This window comes from Aptenodytes patagonicus, chromosome 2 (genome assembly GCF_965638725.1).
Source record: "Aptenodytes patagonicus chromosome 2, bAptPat1.pri.cur, whole genome shotgun sequence".
NCBI lineage: Eukaryota > Metazoa > Chordata > Aves > Sphenisciformes > Spheniscidae > Aptenodytes > Aptenodytes patagonicus.
Window position 1 is genome coordinate 166818566 of NC_134950.1, and position 15635 is coordinate 166834200.

The window sequence follows — 15635 nt, forward strand, 5'->3', positions numbered from 1 at the left end:
GCAAAGCCCCAACATCAGGCCCGAAAGCAGATGAGTCGGGGCAAGAAGATGCTTGGGGAAAAATAGATTTTAATGAGGAAATGAAAGAGGAAGAAGGAAATGCCGTTGCTTGGAAAACTGCTGCAGGTAGCAGAGATGAAAGGATACAGCCAGCTACAGGGAAAAGCAAGAGGGAGAGGTGTGTGGGGAAGAGGTGGTTTGTGCAAGATCCGGAAACTCAGCTGACTGGATAGGCAGCTCTGGGAGCCAAAGGTGTCGATGATTTCAGAGCAAAGTATAATTTCCTTTACAGGTATTTATGAAGGAAAGCTGTAGACAAATACTTGGTGATTTGATCATCCAGGGTGGGATTCAGCTGGCTAAATGTAGGTGTCTGCAAGAAATTTTAGGCTTACAGGGATCTAGACAGGTGAATTGTACCCTGTCTTCTCCTGAAGATAGGAGATATCTTGTTCAGATATCTAAATACTGTGAGACCAGCCCCAAGCCCACACATCTCCTAGGTCCTTACCGTGGGTGGAGGGTCTCAGTCCTTACTCAGTCAAGCCCACCAGAATGGAAGGCTGCAGACCTTGGTCAAACATGGAGGTTTCTCTTTTTCTTTATGCAGGTAGAGAAGATTTTGCCACAGTTTCTTCTAAACCGAGATACTTCCACACCTCAAATGACCCAGTTTAGACAATGTGTGTCAGGAAATTCTCACACCTTGGGCTGCCCCTCACAGGGGTACCTTTTAAAGCCCTGTGTTGAGATACCACACAAAAAGTCTTGTTGGCTGTTTTTGGTTAAAGTTACAGACTGCTGAAATTCCAGATAAATAATTTAGGGAAAAAAAAGGATTTTTTCCCTAGTTTTGCATAATTCAATTGTGCAATTTAATTATTGCACAAATTTTGCCCTGCTACAGAACGGTGAGAGTGACCTGCATTTCGTCTGTGGAAGAAATTTCAGCTTGAAGAAAATGTTGGGAAAAGCTGTTAAGTGGCCTTTAAAAAATGAAGCTGGGACACACCTACAATTGACTTTGGTTCTATGAAGAGAACATCTTCATCAGCATGTGCCCAGAAACATGACTTAAGAGTTAGGCAACTAAGCTGCATGAGTGCTCCTGGCTGTTGGTGCTGGTCCTGTCCATCAAGTTGATAGCTTTCTTTTCAATTACTTTCTTCCCACTCTTTTCACACCAGCTACTGGAAAAGCTGTAATTTCCTGCAAGCCAGTGTTTGTTTTAGTGCCTCTCACTCTGCAGCCAAATCTCTATGTGCACCGTGATGGAGGGACCAGTGGAAGGACCGAACCAAACCTTCAGTGTGGCTTTGAGTTCCCGAGTGCAATGAACTTTAGTTAGGTGTTTTACCTGGATTTCATCAAAAGCGCAGGGCAGTAGCTTTTGATGGGTCACAGCCAGTGCTGTGCATGGATCCAAGCTCCCTTCAAGTGACCTAGACCGGCAGAAAGATTTATGAAGATTTTCACAAACAAAGGTCACAATTTGAACTGTCTGTGAAATATCTGAGCAGGCAGCCTGGCTTCGTCTATACAAACCAGGGCCAGGGCTCTGCACCGTTTAACTGCCAGCCACATGCCCCAGCGTGGTTTTGATCCACAGCAAGCTAGCACATAGCATGATCTGGGTGATGTCACGGGTCTGCAGTCCTTCCCAGTAGGCAGTCTGGATATAGCCACCTGTTTTGGGGAAAGATGGCTGGGCTGCGTGGACTGATCAGAGCAGAGCTGGAGGAGGGACCATTGTCCTCCCAGAGACCTTGCAGACAAGCCGAGACAGCCAAAGGATACAGAGAGAAAGCGGGGTTGAGATATATTGGGCAGGGTGACAGTGCTGATCTCAGTGCACCAGAAACATGCCCATCATATGGCTTCTTGCCAGCATGCCAGTGGAGGAAGGTTTTAGGCAGTGATTTGAAGGACAGCCACAACACGATACTTGGGGAGAACTCCTCCTATATGAAACTTTAAGGTCACACTGCCCCGGCTCAGCAGGACCTCTCAGGCACCCTGGAAGGGAAGTAGAGTGGGCAAGAAAAGCCGATGTAAGGAAGAGAAGGACATTTGCTGATGCTGCCACAGGCTTTGTGGAGAAGCCCATTCTCAGTGTCACCACAAGGTGGAACTTGGTACATACCACAAGCACCGGAGATGCACCCACTGTCAACAAGCAGCAGCATCTTTGGCCAGAGATGCACCAGTGCTTATGGTCTCGGCACCCACGTCCTGGTCCCCATTCCCCCGCAGGGAGCAAGAAGGGGAGTGCTGGTGTAGAGGAGCCAATGGCATTTTTTGTTGGTGGTGAGAAACTGCCTGTTCTCAAGCTCTGCTGTGCCAACAACAAGGCCTGGTCCTCGGAGGATGTGAGGTGTGACTGGGGAGAATAAAGCTGAGAGCAGCGAGTGGTGTCCTGGAGGTAGCAAGGAGGAAAGAGTGAGGTTTCTATGGGTGGGATGTGAGAGGGCATGAATGAAGAATGGACTCCAGAGGGAAAGGCAGGGCAGGTGGGACCCTGCAGACGTGGAAGGAACCTTGCTGTCCTGTCCTTCCGGCAGGGTCTCAGCTGGAAGACAACTTGCTGTTGCTGGGACCACACTGATCCCAGGCACAGGGCTGTTAAAGAGCTGATATAAAAGCCAGGTTGGATATAACCGTGGGGTGATGGTAGATGACAAAAGGGGCCTTTGCAGAGGCACTTCACAGGTAACATCAGTGATTTGCAAAAGCACTGGAGAAACCAACTAAATCCTTGTCACTTGACAGATTTTCTGCTTTTCCGAACAGCAGCCACTGCCCAGTGCTGCAGCTGGTTGTGCTCATTTCCGAGCAGCCACCGCACTGACAATACTTCTCATACTAGGTGTGCAAAAGTAATCCTCAAACTTCATTTACCATCAGGAACTTCGGTTTCTGAGTGCTCCATCACCCTAACAAGTGATGGAAGGTTGTCATGTTAATACAGACCCGCTGAACTACAGCTTTTCCAAACTCTCTTTGATTCTGAGTTCACCTGGATTGAATGGTCTCACGCTTGCTGAGGACTGGGAATACGTAGGGGCAGACATTGCAGCTCATTAATGAGCAGCAATACTCTGATTGTGCTATTACCATTAATGAGCAGCAATACTCTGATTGTGCTATTACTCTTATTAAAATAATTATATTGAATTTCACTGTGAGGGAGCCTGGGAGGGAAGATGAAATTACAGTGTTTTTTCAAAGAACGGCATCATGTAAAATAGACCTAATTTTTTCTTCTTGGTAACGAATACAGAGCAAGGCACAACCTTTGGCCTCTTTAGTGGGAAAATCTCGCCTTAACATGACATTTGTTACTTGTTATGTAACTGCCATAGGCATTACTAGTCATAATAGAGTAATTTACATCATGTGCATGATGCAATGGGGAAGTGGTGAGGTCATCACCAGCACGGATATTTTCATTCCAGTCCTAAATTATCACAAGTCTGGGCAAATCAGCAGCTGACTTCTGTCATGTTGTTTGTGTCAGTGTGGTGTAAAGAGACTATGATCAGTATTAGGGTTGCACCACTTTTGGTGTTGCCCAAACGTGGTGGTGATGGGAGAACAGGTCCAGCCCCAAAGAGCTCAAAACCAACCTGCTTCTTCCTCTGTGAAGTGGTAATAGTGTTTCCTTAGCTCCTTTGTATAAGGATGTGATGGAGATGAATTAATTTTGGAAAACTGTCTGAAGAGCAGCCTGTGCATTAATAGTTTTCTCACATAGCCCATTTCCTACCAGACTCTACAGCCTTTCTATCTCAAGTGCCTGTTTCCTGGATATTAAAGCACTTCACTAACTTTGGGACCATGTTCTGACATCCTCGTTCACATCGATTTCCATTTGGTCCGTGAGTAATCCAGCTGGAATCGATAGAATGATTAGCACAGCCCTGATCCTGGGCACAGGGCCATGAATAACTTAGCTCATGTGACTAGTGCCATTTATTTCAGTGGGATTGGTCATATGGGTAAAATTGCATGCTTCAGTGTTTGCAGGCTTCGTACCTAGTCAGGTGTTACCTGCAGTGAATAAGGGTTGGAGAATTTGTTCCTAAGCCATTTGCAGGAATCACTTCCTCCAGTGCCGGAGCGTGACGCAGCATCATGTAACATCAATAAGGAATGCCATGTAACCCCCAGTGTCACACTTATCCATCAGGCTTCACCTATGAGATGTGACATTGTCTTTAAATGACCTCAAGACCACAATACATCCAGATCTGTTGTTTCCCAAAGCAGGGCATTTCTGGCCCAATGATCTCATCTTCATTTTAAAAACAAACTGATTTTAACTGCCTTACACCTCTGAAGCCCTCACAACAGCAAAACTCACACATTGCTGTTTTGGAGAAGTATCTAAACTCGGTGAATGCCGATCCCGTGTTTTGTGTGTGTTCAAACTTCAGGGATAAGTACAGTAAAATATCCTGTGAGGGCCTGGAAAGCTCCGAGCCGTGCTGTCACTGGCACTGCTTATTAGGAATTAATGAGAAAATGAAGCAGAGGGGCTCTGTGTGCTCCCAAATCGATCCTTTTGGGACTCTGGCTGCTGCTGGACAGGAGAGCTGGTGCACAGAAGCAAATTGTTTTGCTAAGGCAAGTACAGGAGACCACTCTCTTCCCTACTCCTTTAATTAGATCAATCCTCTCCAGTACAATGTGAAATACGGGAAGTACTCAGAGACTGCTAGCTAATAAATATCATCTAGCCATTACATCATGGTGCCCACCTCCTAGCCAGGGCAAAATCAAAGCTCCCAGCTCCCAGGGGAGTGCTACAGAGATTACGGCTCCGACATCCAGCCCCTGTACGTGCAGGGGGCTCAGAAAAGGCTGGAGGTGTTTCCTCAAACACCTACTGACTGCCTGGCTAACATGTTCAGCAATGCCCCATCCAGAAAATGCCTTTATTCTCCTTCGCTGTCTGTGATTTGTAGTTGCTATGTGTAGATAAGGTGTTATTAGTTGTACTGCTGTTCAAGGGCGTGCAATGGCTCTGCCTTGTCCCCAGAGAGTTTCTTACATGCGGCATATGGCAGTGATTAATGACTCTGATCCTGTCCTTGTGCTGGTCGAATAACCCAGTCCTCTGTGCTTATCTGTGAGTGTTGGTAGGGCTTCCTTCAAAATGCGGAGAAAGAAGGGGAATATGGCTGGATCGCCAGACACCAGAAATAGAGAATATGTTTCTAAAACCTGTGTTGAATATGATGGGGGGCTGGTGGTGGAGAGCCTTCGATTAGGTCTCCAGCAGAAACGGTAACATGTGGTTCGCTGTCAAGTTTCCCAGGCATATGCTGGTTCTGCAGTAAGGGACATGCACCCCAGCTTGACTCCATCTCCCTGCAGTATCTTCACCCTTAGCTTGCCTGGCAGGGCAGCAGCTAGCAAAGGCAACGACAAAAAACCCTAGTCTGTAACAAGGTCTGTAAACTCACCTAGGATGGAACAGCTTAATAAGTATAGCTGCTGTATTTCACCGCAGAAGGGGTCATGGCTAGGGGAGTGATGGATTTTAGTCCCAGCCATTGCCAGGACAATGGGCAATGGTCATGAGTTTCAGCAAAGGAAATTTATACTGGTCATACCAAACAAATTCTTCACTAAGAACATCTAAGTTCTTGAACAGGGATCTAGATTGGCTGTGGAGTCTCTGTCCTAAGATACATCCAAAACTCACCTGGACAAGGCTGTGAGCAACCTGATCTACCTTTGAAGGTGACCTGACTTTGAGAGGGTGGTTGAACTAGAGATCTCCAGAGGTCCATTCCAACCTGAATTATTCTCTGATCCTGTGTAATCAATGACTTGTTTAACCACTGATGGGGGTTTATCCTTGTACCAGATTGCAGGATAAATTTCAATTACAAGAATAAACCCAGAGCTATGCAGAAACACAGGATAAGTGACTCACCCAAGTCATACGGGAAATCGGTGGCAGAGCAGACACTCTCCAGAGTCTTAGGAAAATGCTCTTCTCTAGGTGGAAAAAAAAGAGCATTAAAAGGCAGTTTCCGAGCTGCTTTTGGACTACGTTTGCCCTGGCTAAACGGTGTTTTTAGCTTCCTCTTCTCTGCATGTCAGTGGGAACTGCTCAGAGCAGCTCTGCACAGAAGAGAAAGGGTGGAGCCAAGCTCTCTGATCCAGGCATTTGTGGGCAGGCAAAGCTGACAAGCCCTAGGCACTGATTAGGAACCACAAACAATATTTGGGACTCCTCCAGCCCCTAGAAATGATGCATAAAAACCCACTGGCATATGACTGTAGGAAAACTTGTTCCTTCTACCTGGGCAGCTGCCGGCAGGCGCCTCAGTGTAATTTTGCACCCAGTGTGTGAAGCTGGTGAGCAAAGCAGGAGGAGAGACTTCCCACGGTTCCACCCCCAGCCGTACTCTGCCCTCCCCTGCCTTCCTCTCCCTGCCTCTCCCGCTGCCTCCGCTCCCTCCTTGGAGCCCTGTTTGACACCGCGCACACCGGAGGCTCCTGGATGAGCAGGGATCCCCGCAGGGGTGGCGTGGCCCCCCGTCCTTCCCGACACCCGGCGCCTCTCCCTGAGCCCCACGCTGGATCATGCAGTGCTTCCGAAGGCAGCCCAAGCGCAGCGTGTCCCAGGAAAACATCCTACGGGAGCAGAGCCGTAGAGTGGCCGCGTTGAACGGCATCAGGCTGGGTAAGGGACAAGTCGGCCAAACCCTCGGCACTTCCACACGCTGGCAGCCGCTTCATTTCTGCCTCTTTTCCCAGTGCAGAGGCAGTGCTCCACCCTAAAGGCAACTCCCAGGTTATTTTTAAACTTCCAAGGTTTCTTTTCCTTTCCTTTGCCTGTAACCACCCGCCAGATGTGTAAACTGCTTTGTTTGAGGCATCAAAGAAAGTGGGACCTCTTTGGCAAAGGGTCAGTTTCCAAATCTCTTGCTGGGCTTTCTGAGCTGTCGCTGGTGGAGGGTGTTTGGGGAAGGCGGTGCCCTTTTCCTGCCTGATTTTAGGACTTCTTAGTGGTGTATTGCCAGTTGCTGTTAGAGCCCGAGGAACCACTCAGAGATCTGCATTCACCAGATGAAAAGAAAGAGGAAACCCAGGGTGTTTCATAACTTCTGTGTCTGGCTATGAACTCATTGCTGGTTCCTGATCTCTGGAGAGACAGCCCAAGTGGATGCGAGTCCCATGATTTCCGTGGCTACAGCGGGCAGGTGGAAATGGAAAATCGCAATTTACCCACCCGAGTTCTTTGGATTTTATCAGAAAGGCTTTTTGCCCTTTAAACCAGCAAACCTGAGTTATGTCTCGTCTTAAACCAGGTGGGAGAGGGCGAGCAGGCAGGAGGAGGCTTGTTTTATAGCAGTTGTAATTAACGTGTTTATATCAGATCAGCAGATTTGTGAGTAAGCAATGCAGAAATATGGATTATCATTGTCTTCTATAGACATCATTCTATCTCCTTGGTGAACTCAAAGGCTTCTACTGTGACAGCTATTGTTTGTTTTATTGTGTTTCCTGCTTGCTGTAAACCTGAGATGGATAATACAAAGGTTAACATTTTTGATGTCTTGGTGTCTAAAGCTTCATAGTGCAGTATATTAACTTCATGGTTATTGCAGTGTGTATATACTGTGTGTGCTTGAGGCGCTCCTACCTTTGCCAAACATGATTTTCACTCTGAACATTACTGCACACTAAATATATTCTGTTTAGAAAGTGTGTGACTGATACTTTGCGAGGAGGGGGGCCTGACCCTTGAAACGCACTCTTCAATTTTGCATGCCAAGTATGTATTTGGTATTTCACAGAGGATGCTAAGCAAGACACAGTCCTGCCACATGTTTCAGGTAGGATTTGGACATCTATTTCAGTGTGGTGATTGTGCTTCTCATGCCCAGTGTTGTTATATAGTTGGAAACCAATATTCTTGTCCTGCTGCGCAGTGTTTTTTAATTTTTAAATGATGTAAGTGTATGGTAACTCTGGTTTCTTTCATACAAGTTTCCATTGCTGTGAGATGGAGCTCTGGGCTGCAAACCTCCTCAGCTCCATGGGGTTGTTAGGCAGAAATCCTCAGGAGCCAGTTCAGGCATAAAACCTGAAATGAAGTTTCTGCTGGGAAAAGGTGTTTTTTTTCTGGAAAGCAGTTCAAATGACCAGCTGAGAGTAATGTCCCACTGGCACATCAGGGGTGCATTTGTGGTTCCTGTATCAGTAGATCAGAGCGTCTTCTGCTCCATCTCTGGCCTAACAAAATGCTGGTGCTTTGCAGATAGGAATAGAGATGCTAAGTGACTCACCCAAGGTCATTTAAAGAGTCTGTGGCAGTGCTTGGCCTGGGCATAGGAGGCAGGGCCCAAAACACTGGCCCTCTTTCTTGGCCAGTTTAGCTGTCTGAGCTTGAACTGCTGCTAGACAGACACAGAGCAGGCCTGAAACAGGCTGTGCCCCCCCGGTTAAGGGGATGCCCCTCCTTCCTCCGGGCCCACTGTTGGGTGGTTCAGTCAGTACTTGGGGTCACCACCGGCAGAGGTCAGCTCTGGGTGACTGCTTTCTATCTGAAAGGCCTCCCACATCAAAGGAATGACGGAGCTGTTAGACACCCATGATTAGCCCTCTCGCCCTTTCCTGGCAAAACCCGCCATCTCCTAAGGGCAAGCTTGTCCCCATCCCTTTCCTGGCATCTCTCACTGCCCTCTGACTCATGCTCCCTGCCATCTTTGATCTTTGCCATGCTTTCACCACGCACCGTCCCTCTTCACCTTTCCCTCCTGCTCTTGCGAAGTGCAGTGGCCTCCTTTGCTGAGTCATTTAACCTGGCCTGGTCCTCAGGCACAGTGGCCAAGCACGAGTGGGAGGGCTGCTCCCAACCCATAGTTAGATCCTCTGAAGAGGAAGGGGAGTTTTGACCCACGCTAATGCACTGACTGGGCTGTGCCAGTGAGCAGGATGAAGGGCTCTGAGCTCCAGCTTGTGTCTGACATGTGGATCAAGCCTGGAGGAGAGGAATCTGCCCTTGACCGCTGCATGTGCCCATCCAGATTTGCCTGCATTACATTGGTGCAGCTCTTTGGCATGTCCAGGTAGCATGACAGTTTACGTATGCTGCATACAGTGTCTGTGTAACAAAACATGCCACAGTTGACGGGGATTTCTCATTACATGCTTATGCACATAGGCACCCAAAGGAATTGATGGTTTTCCTGTTTTCCTCCCCATGTCACCTGAGGATGGCATGTCCTCCTCCTAGTCCCGTAATGGTGCCTTGCATGGTTGGAATCTGAAGAAAGAGAGAGAATGAGGCTGGGAGCCAGAACAGAAGTGTTGTGGGCGAATAGAGAGAAGGAAGATGTTTGTTTCCTCTCCGGGAACCTTGAGGGGTACCACAGCGATATTAGTGAGGCCGAACTCTGTGGTATCTTCTCTGCGCTTGGAAGACCTTTGCCTCGGAGGGGAAGCCTCAACATCACAACTCAGGAGACCAAGGACCTGTGGTGTCTATCCTTCCTCTGGATCTGTGGTGTCTGTCCTTCCTCTGGATGGTCTGGCCTCTTGCCAACCCCTGGGTATGCTTGAACCTCAGCAAACCCAGGAGGGTGTCCCAGATCCTATAGCTGGGGTCAATCTTTCACCCTGCCGTGCTTTGCAGGAGATGGCTTTTTTTTCTTCTCTCCGTGAGTTTCTTTCTGAGGTTTCCAGAGGACAAAGCATTCAAATTCTCCTCTTGGGAACCTCCAGACCAGACATGAGCTGAGAGGCCCAGGGGATGCTGCAGCATGGGAAGACACTTAATTAATGAGATAGCTAATTGAATGTAGAGGAAAGAGGGAGGCTACAGCCACCTTTTCAGGATCTCGAGCTCCCACTGGGGCGCTTTCAACTCTGGATGCCTCAGCCAGGCCCAGCTCCGGGCATGCTCCTTGGCATCTGAAAAAGCAGTAAAGTGGTGTAGGCAGCTCACTGAGTGGACACTGGACACCCCTAATATTTATCTCTGATGGAGATCTCAAGTTTTCTTTGGCAACCTAAAATGCTCTCTTTAGGCCAACGTATCCCAGCTACAAACACATGGTGCTGCTTTTTGCTGCTGCCACCATGACCCACCTTGGTGGTCTGCAGCACCTGGCACTTCAGTTTCCTGCATGAATTGTCAGGAGTCTGAGGTTTTGGCCACTTGGATCTCATGCTGGGTTTTGTTTTTCAAGCAGGCCTGAAGTGATGCTTGGTAGTTTATTGCCTTGACCTGTTTAAAAAACAATTCAAGGCAGGTGTGTCTTCCAGAGAAGAGCAAACGCAATGTCACAGGGGAATGCCACACTGCAATATAAATGTTATTGCATAAATCAGTTAACTTGGATTTCTGCTTTGTGAGACCCCGCATTATGTTTACATAGCATTGGGAAATTTCCCATGATGTGAGTGTCAGGTGGCTGCAAGTGGCCAAGTGGTTATCTGCATCGTCAAGATAAGGTTAGCAAAAATCCCACTGAGTTGGGATGTGCTTGGCCAGTACTACAGAGTTAAATGCTGTTTCACCAGCTTTGAACCAGCCTCTCATGCAATGTCAGAGAGATGCAAGGTGCCTATTACAGAAAGCCCAGGATGTGTTTCTCGTGTTTCATGCTCTCACCCTCCCCAGCCCACATGCTCTAGATCTGTAATTAATGGTTGGTTTGAGGGACAGATTCTCCAAGGTATTTAGGTAAGTGGAAGTCATATATTGCTGAGACATTCAAAACCGTGTAGAATGCCATATCTGTGTTTTCAGTCTCAGTAGATGCCTGTTGTCTCTCTAGATGTCTAAGTGCCTTCCTGAATCTAGCCTACGATATGAAATCTGAAGTTCCTGGAACCAGAAGGTCGGGTTGTTATTATTACTTGGCATTGTGGTGGCCTAGTAGGATAAGAAGGATAAAGGTCCTCTTGGATACTAGCTGGGCAATGCGGAGAACATGGTTGCTACATTATTGCTACCTTATTGATGTGATGCTGCCTGTCACCAAACTTATCTGTGTATGTCCTAAGCTTCATGACACTGATCTTCAAAATTCCCATGTGGGTAGGAGGGGACTGCTTGCCAGAGAAGGAAGGGAGATATCTTTGTGTATTCCTGTTTCCACAAAGGAAATTTGTCACAGAATAGATTTGAAATCACTTGAAAGTTCCTGACAGCACTCCAATTACAAGTTTGCAAATTCCTTTCCTCTGCTTTTACTGTTACGTTGTTGGTTTTGTTGTTGTTTTTGCATCCTAACATTAGACTATATTTGCTAGGAAGAAGATATTTTATGTTTGTGAACCACCTGAGAATTATAGTACAAAAGTCTTTGGACTCAATCGAAGAAATCTATAAGGCTCCAGCCTCTTTTGTGAGCATAAAGTGTGGCATGGCAGATTTCTGGGTCTCTGCTCTGCTGTCCTCCCCAGATCTGGCTGCGCTGCAGTGGTCTGTCTATGTCTGTGATTACTGTCCTGTGGAAGGGAAGACCCTGTGTGCATAATTTCTTGAGTTGACTCTTACAACATTACCACTACTGTTTTCTCTGCAGGCCTGAAAGATGACAAGGATCTGAAGTTCCTCCTCAAAGGCAGCCAGCTGCTAAAAGTGAAGTCAGGCTCTTGGAGAAAGGAGCGGTTTTATAAGCTCCAGGAGGACTGCAAAACCATATGGCAGGAATCGAAGAAGATGCTGAGGTCTCCAGAGTCACAGATCTGTAAGTAAAGTTTGCTTCATCACAGGTGTGGGACACTGTGGGCAGAGGTGCTTGGGGTGAACCAGGACCATCATGCTTGCGGTGTGGAGGTAGGGCTTGGAGCAATGAGACCATCCTTCACACCTCCTGTAACACAGAAACTGAGTGATGCTGTCAGCTCTGGAGACAGCTGGGAGGAATCTGCCGAGCCAGGAATAGCCACATTTCCCAAGCTCGTGAGCTACCACTTAAAATTGTCGTGGGGTGGGCCGCGCTGGGCTCAGCAGCCCTGCCTGGCTTGTTTCCTCCCCAAAGCAAGTATGCAGCTTACTCAGGTGCCCGAGCCCCAATGCTTGGTGTGAGACATTGCTTGAGCATCTGCGGTGTGGTATGGCGCGCTTGGGCTGTTGGTCTGAGCTCTGCCAGGACACCTCTTTTCTGCCTGCAGCCCCTGGGAAAGCTGGCATTTAAGCCTCACAAGGGAACCACAGAGATGGCAGGAGAGCTCTCTGGGAAGGAAAGCCTGTTTTCATCCTTATCTTGGAAACTCAGAATCTGCCCCATTGTAAAAACTCCAAATACGACATTCACCATTGTATGGACACAGGGAAAAACATTGTGCCAGCACCACCCAGCTTGGGGCCATAACTGGGACCAGGAGCCCAATTGTGCAGTCAAAATGGGATCAGGCAGAGCGTGTATCTGTTTATATCTGTTTATATCTGTTATTTATTCTCATTTGGTATTTTTCTGACATATTTCTCTGTCACTAATCATCAGTCTTGTAAAGCCAGAAGGTAAGTAAATAATGTGGAATATATTTTATGGCATGTTGAAATGTAGAACACGCTGCCTGTGTTATTTACACAATTTTTTTGGTAACAATAACAATTAACCAAATGAAGGGTGGGTCTTCCAAATTACCCCCCTCCCACAAGGAGTGATAAGAGGAGTAAGGTAGCAGGGCAAAACAGGTTTGATTTGTAACTCTGACGGCCACACTCTTCTCACATGACCTTGGGCACCTTATTTAATCTCTTTGGGCATCCTTCCCCACATATTTCCTTTCTCCTCCTCCATCTAGCTATAAAAGGCTTTGGATTAGAGGCTGTCCCTTACTGTGTGTTTGCATGCCCAGCACGGCAGGCTCCTGAGCTCAGCTGGGCTGTTTAGGTACCAATGCAATAACCCATGATAACAACAACAAATGCAGAGGCCTTAGCGAACCTTTGGTCCCTGGGAATGCCTGCTCTGCTGAGCTCTGTCCCGTATAAAAGCAAAGTCCCAGATAATGTCTTGCTATAAAATGAACAAGGGCGTGAGTTGAGAAGAATGACTTTCAGAGCTTGCTCTCCTGTGCTCTGAGCCAGCAGTTTCCAAATTGGGGGGCTGAGAGCAACTCCAGTAACAGTCCTGACCCCACCTGGTCCTCTGAAGTAAATGGGAGGGAGTCCTTGTGCTGTGGTTCCAGGGACCTTGAGATCTGCTTGGAAAACCCATTGCCTCCATTGCTGGGGCAGTGGCACGGAGAGCTGGTGCAACTGTAACTTTTTTATATACTGAGCTGCAATAAGAGCCCTGCAGCGAGATCAGATCCTTTGGGCTGGGTGTTGGGCACAGGCTGGGAGTGTGTCCGCGTGGGTGTGGATTTACAGCACTCAGGATCTGACTGGGCACAACCAACATTGCCACACTGCTGGAGATAGAGGCAGTGCTACTGCAGGTGGGAGAACTTGCTGTGCCCTGGGAGTATCCTCAGTGCAGAGTGAAGATGGATAACGCCTCCATGCACGCACTCCTTTCCCCAGAGAAAGATTCCTTTTTTTGTCATCGGGATAGCAGGAAGGGAGACAAAGCAGTCGAGGCAGAGCTTGTCCTTGCTGCTCTGAAAAAGCAAGCTCTGGCAGGGCTCCATCCAGGCTGGCTTTACACCCGTACACCCGGCTGGCTGTGGGAGCATGCCTGGTGCCAGGTTGACCTACCAAGCGTGCCGGGGCAGGCTGTGTCACACATGCTCCTGGGAGGATGTGAAGCTATGCCTGCAGTTGTGGCACAAGATTTCGGGAGGGTTGGAGGGCTACCTTGGGGCTGCTTTCAACAGGTGCTCTGGACGCACCTGAACCTGGAAGTCAGCGAGAGAGATGAGTACTGACTGTATTGATGCCTGCCCAGTCCCAAGCCATAACCCCAAGGACATCCATTTTCCCATGCCTTTCTCCTCTGTTGGCTGTCCAAGACCTTCCATTCCCAAGTTTTCAGAGTGATCACTGGGTTTGAGTTTCTTTCTTGAGCTTTTAACTTCACCAGGCTGCTTTGTGTTTAGGTATAGAGAGGATTACCCCTGGTTACTGTTGTTTTCTCTGGCGGGCTCTATCACTATGGCTGCCTTCTCATTTGGTTCCGTGTGTGTAGGTGGTCAAAAAGCAGAGGAAGAGTGCAGGGTCATGATTTGATACTCAGAATCAGGGACTTCAAGGTGAGTCTCTCCAGAAGGTCACCCTTCCTTGTTAACAGACAGTAACTTTGCCCTCCAGTACAAAGCCTTTCTAGAACTGCAGATAAGCTGCCTTTTTTAAGAAGGAAAAAAAATGAGCAGAATGGAAAGTGGGAGGTTTTAGCAGCAGGTCTAATCTTATCTGCACCATTGCTGAGAGCAAGCAGATGGAGGCACCTCAGAGGAGCAAAGTCTGGGTAGGGTAAGGGTTATGTTTTTGTTTGGACAGTTTCCTGTTCTTCCTGTTACTGTTCTTATAATCATGGAGAAAAGCTATTTGTAAACCATTGTGTGGTGCTGCCTAGTAGATAAAACTGGGGACTGCCAAGGTTAGACAGAAGAATCTCAGATGCTTAAAGTTCAAAAAACCCAACATATCAGGGTTGTCACAGGCATAGATGTTGCCTGGATCGGATACATGGGGTACAACCAGTACCTTCCACTGTTATCTTTATTTTAAACAACTGGAAATTCAGATTGGATGCTGTCTTGATAGCTGTATTACCCACTGGGCTTTTTGGGGGATAGGCTGCCATTCCAATATGGTTTCTGCACAGGTAGAACATAATCCATCTTTTCCTTATTATCCATTTCCATTATTTTTCAGTATGTTCCATTCAGGCCCAAGGGAACAGGTTTTTTTCCAAAAGCCCTTGAAGCATCTTAAGTGGTCAGTTTTTCAACAAACATGTTATGCCCTGTGCTTACTCTCTGGTTGGCTCTCACAGAAACATAGGAGTGCTGGGCATGAAGGGCTGCACAAAAGCACCTTTAAAAATCCATTTTTCACCATAGCCTGTGTCTGAGCTGCATACCGGGCCCATAAACACACTGCTGCTCTGTTATCTTAAATGTTGTGTAGAGCCACGGTCAGGGTGGATGCTTCTTTGGCCCATGAAGCTTTTACACATGGGACAGCTTTCTCCCTGGGGCCAAGACAACAGGGTTCAAGTGGCAGGATTAACAGTTTTGGGGCAAAGAAAAGGTTTGTGCAAGGGAGCTGGTGAACAGCCAGTTCAGTCAGAGCCAGTTCACTCCTGAGCATCATTGTGGTGGGAGGGAGGGGAGCCAAAGGAGGCAGAGGGGCTTGTGTTCAAAGAGCAGCAGCCTGTCAGTAACACTGTCTTGTTTAGTTGTGGTCAAATATCAGGTCTCATCTACGCGAAAAAAAGAGCAAAAAGGCATGTGCTGCTTTCAGTGAAATCGATTTTTGAAAGTCTTTTCTTAAACCAGCTGAAATCCCCAGCGTGAGCTCGCTTAAGCCAGACTCAATCCCTTTAAAAACTCTCTGAACTTGGGGATTTGTAGGGATGGTTGAAAACTTTCCAGTGAAACACCCTTTTGAGCGTTTGGTGGAGAAACAGAATATTCAAAGCCAGAAGGAAAAGACTGAATGAGTTGTTTAGATTTAGGGGTGCTACAGTGGAGCCCCGGAGAAG

At 47.6% G+C, this 15635-nt stretch overlaps 1 protein-coding gene across 5 annotated transcripts in view; it reads left to right on the forward strand.

Annotated features, from left to right (window-relative positions):
- The window catches only part of PLCD1 (phospholipase C delta 1), a 73720-nt gene that overhangs the window by 19584 nt on the left and 38501 nt on the right, over positions 1-15635 (forward strand). For 3 of the 5 annotated variants that reach the window (XM_076332006.1, XM_076332007.1, XM_076332008.1), the window contains exons 1-2: positions 6484-6700; positions 11559-11723. In XM_076332006.1, the coding sequence (XP_076188121.1) occupies positions 6601-6700; positions 11559-11723 (265 nt within the window). In that variant the 5' untranslated portion in view covers positions 6484-6600. Of the gene's footprint in view, positions 1-6483; positions 6701-11558; positions 11724-15635 lie in introns of those variants that run through there. The other 2 variants (XM_076332010.1, XM_076332009.1) reach the window with 1 other exon arrangement.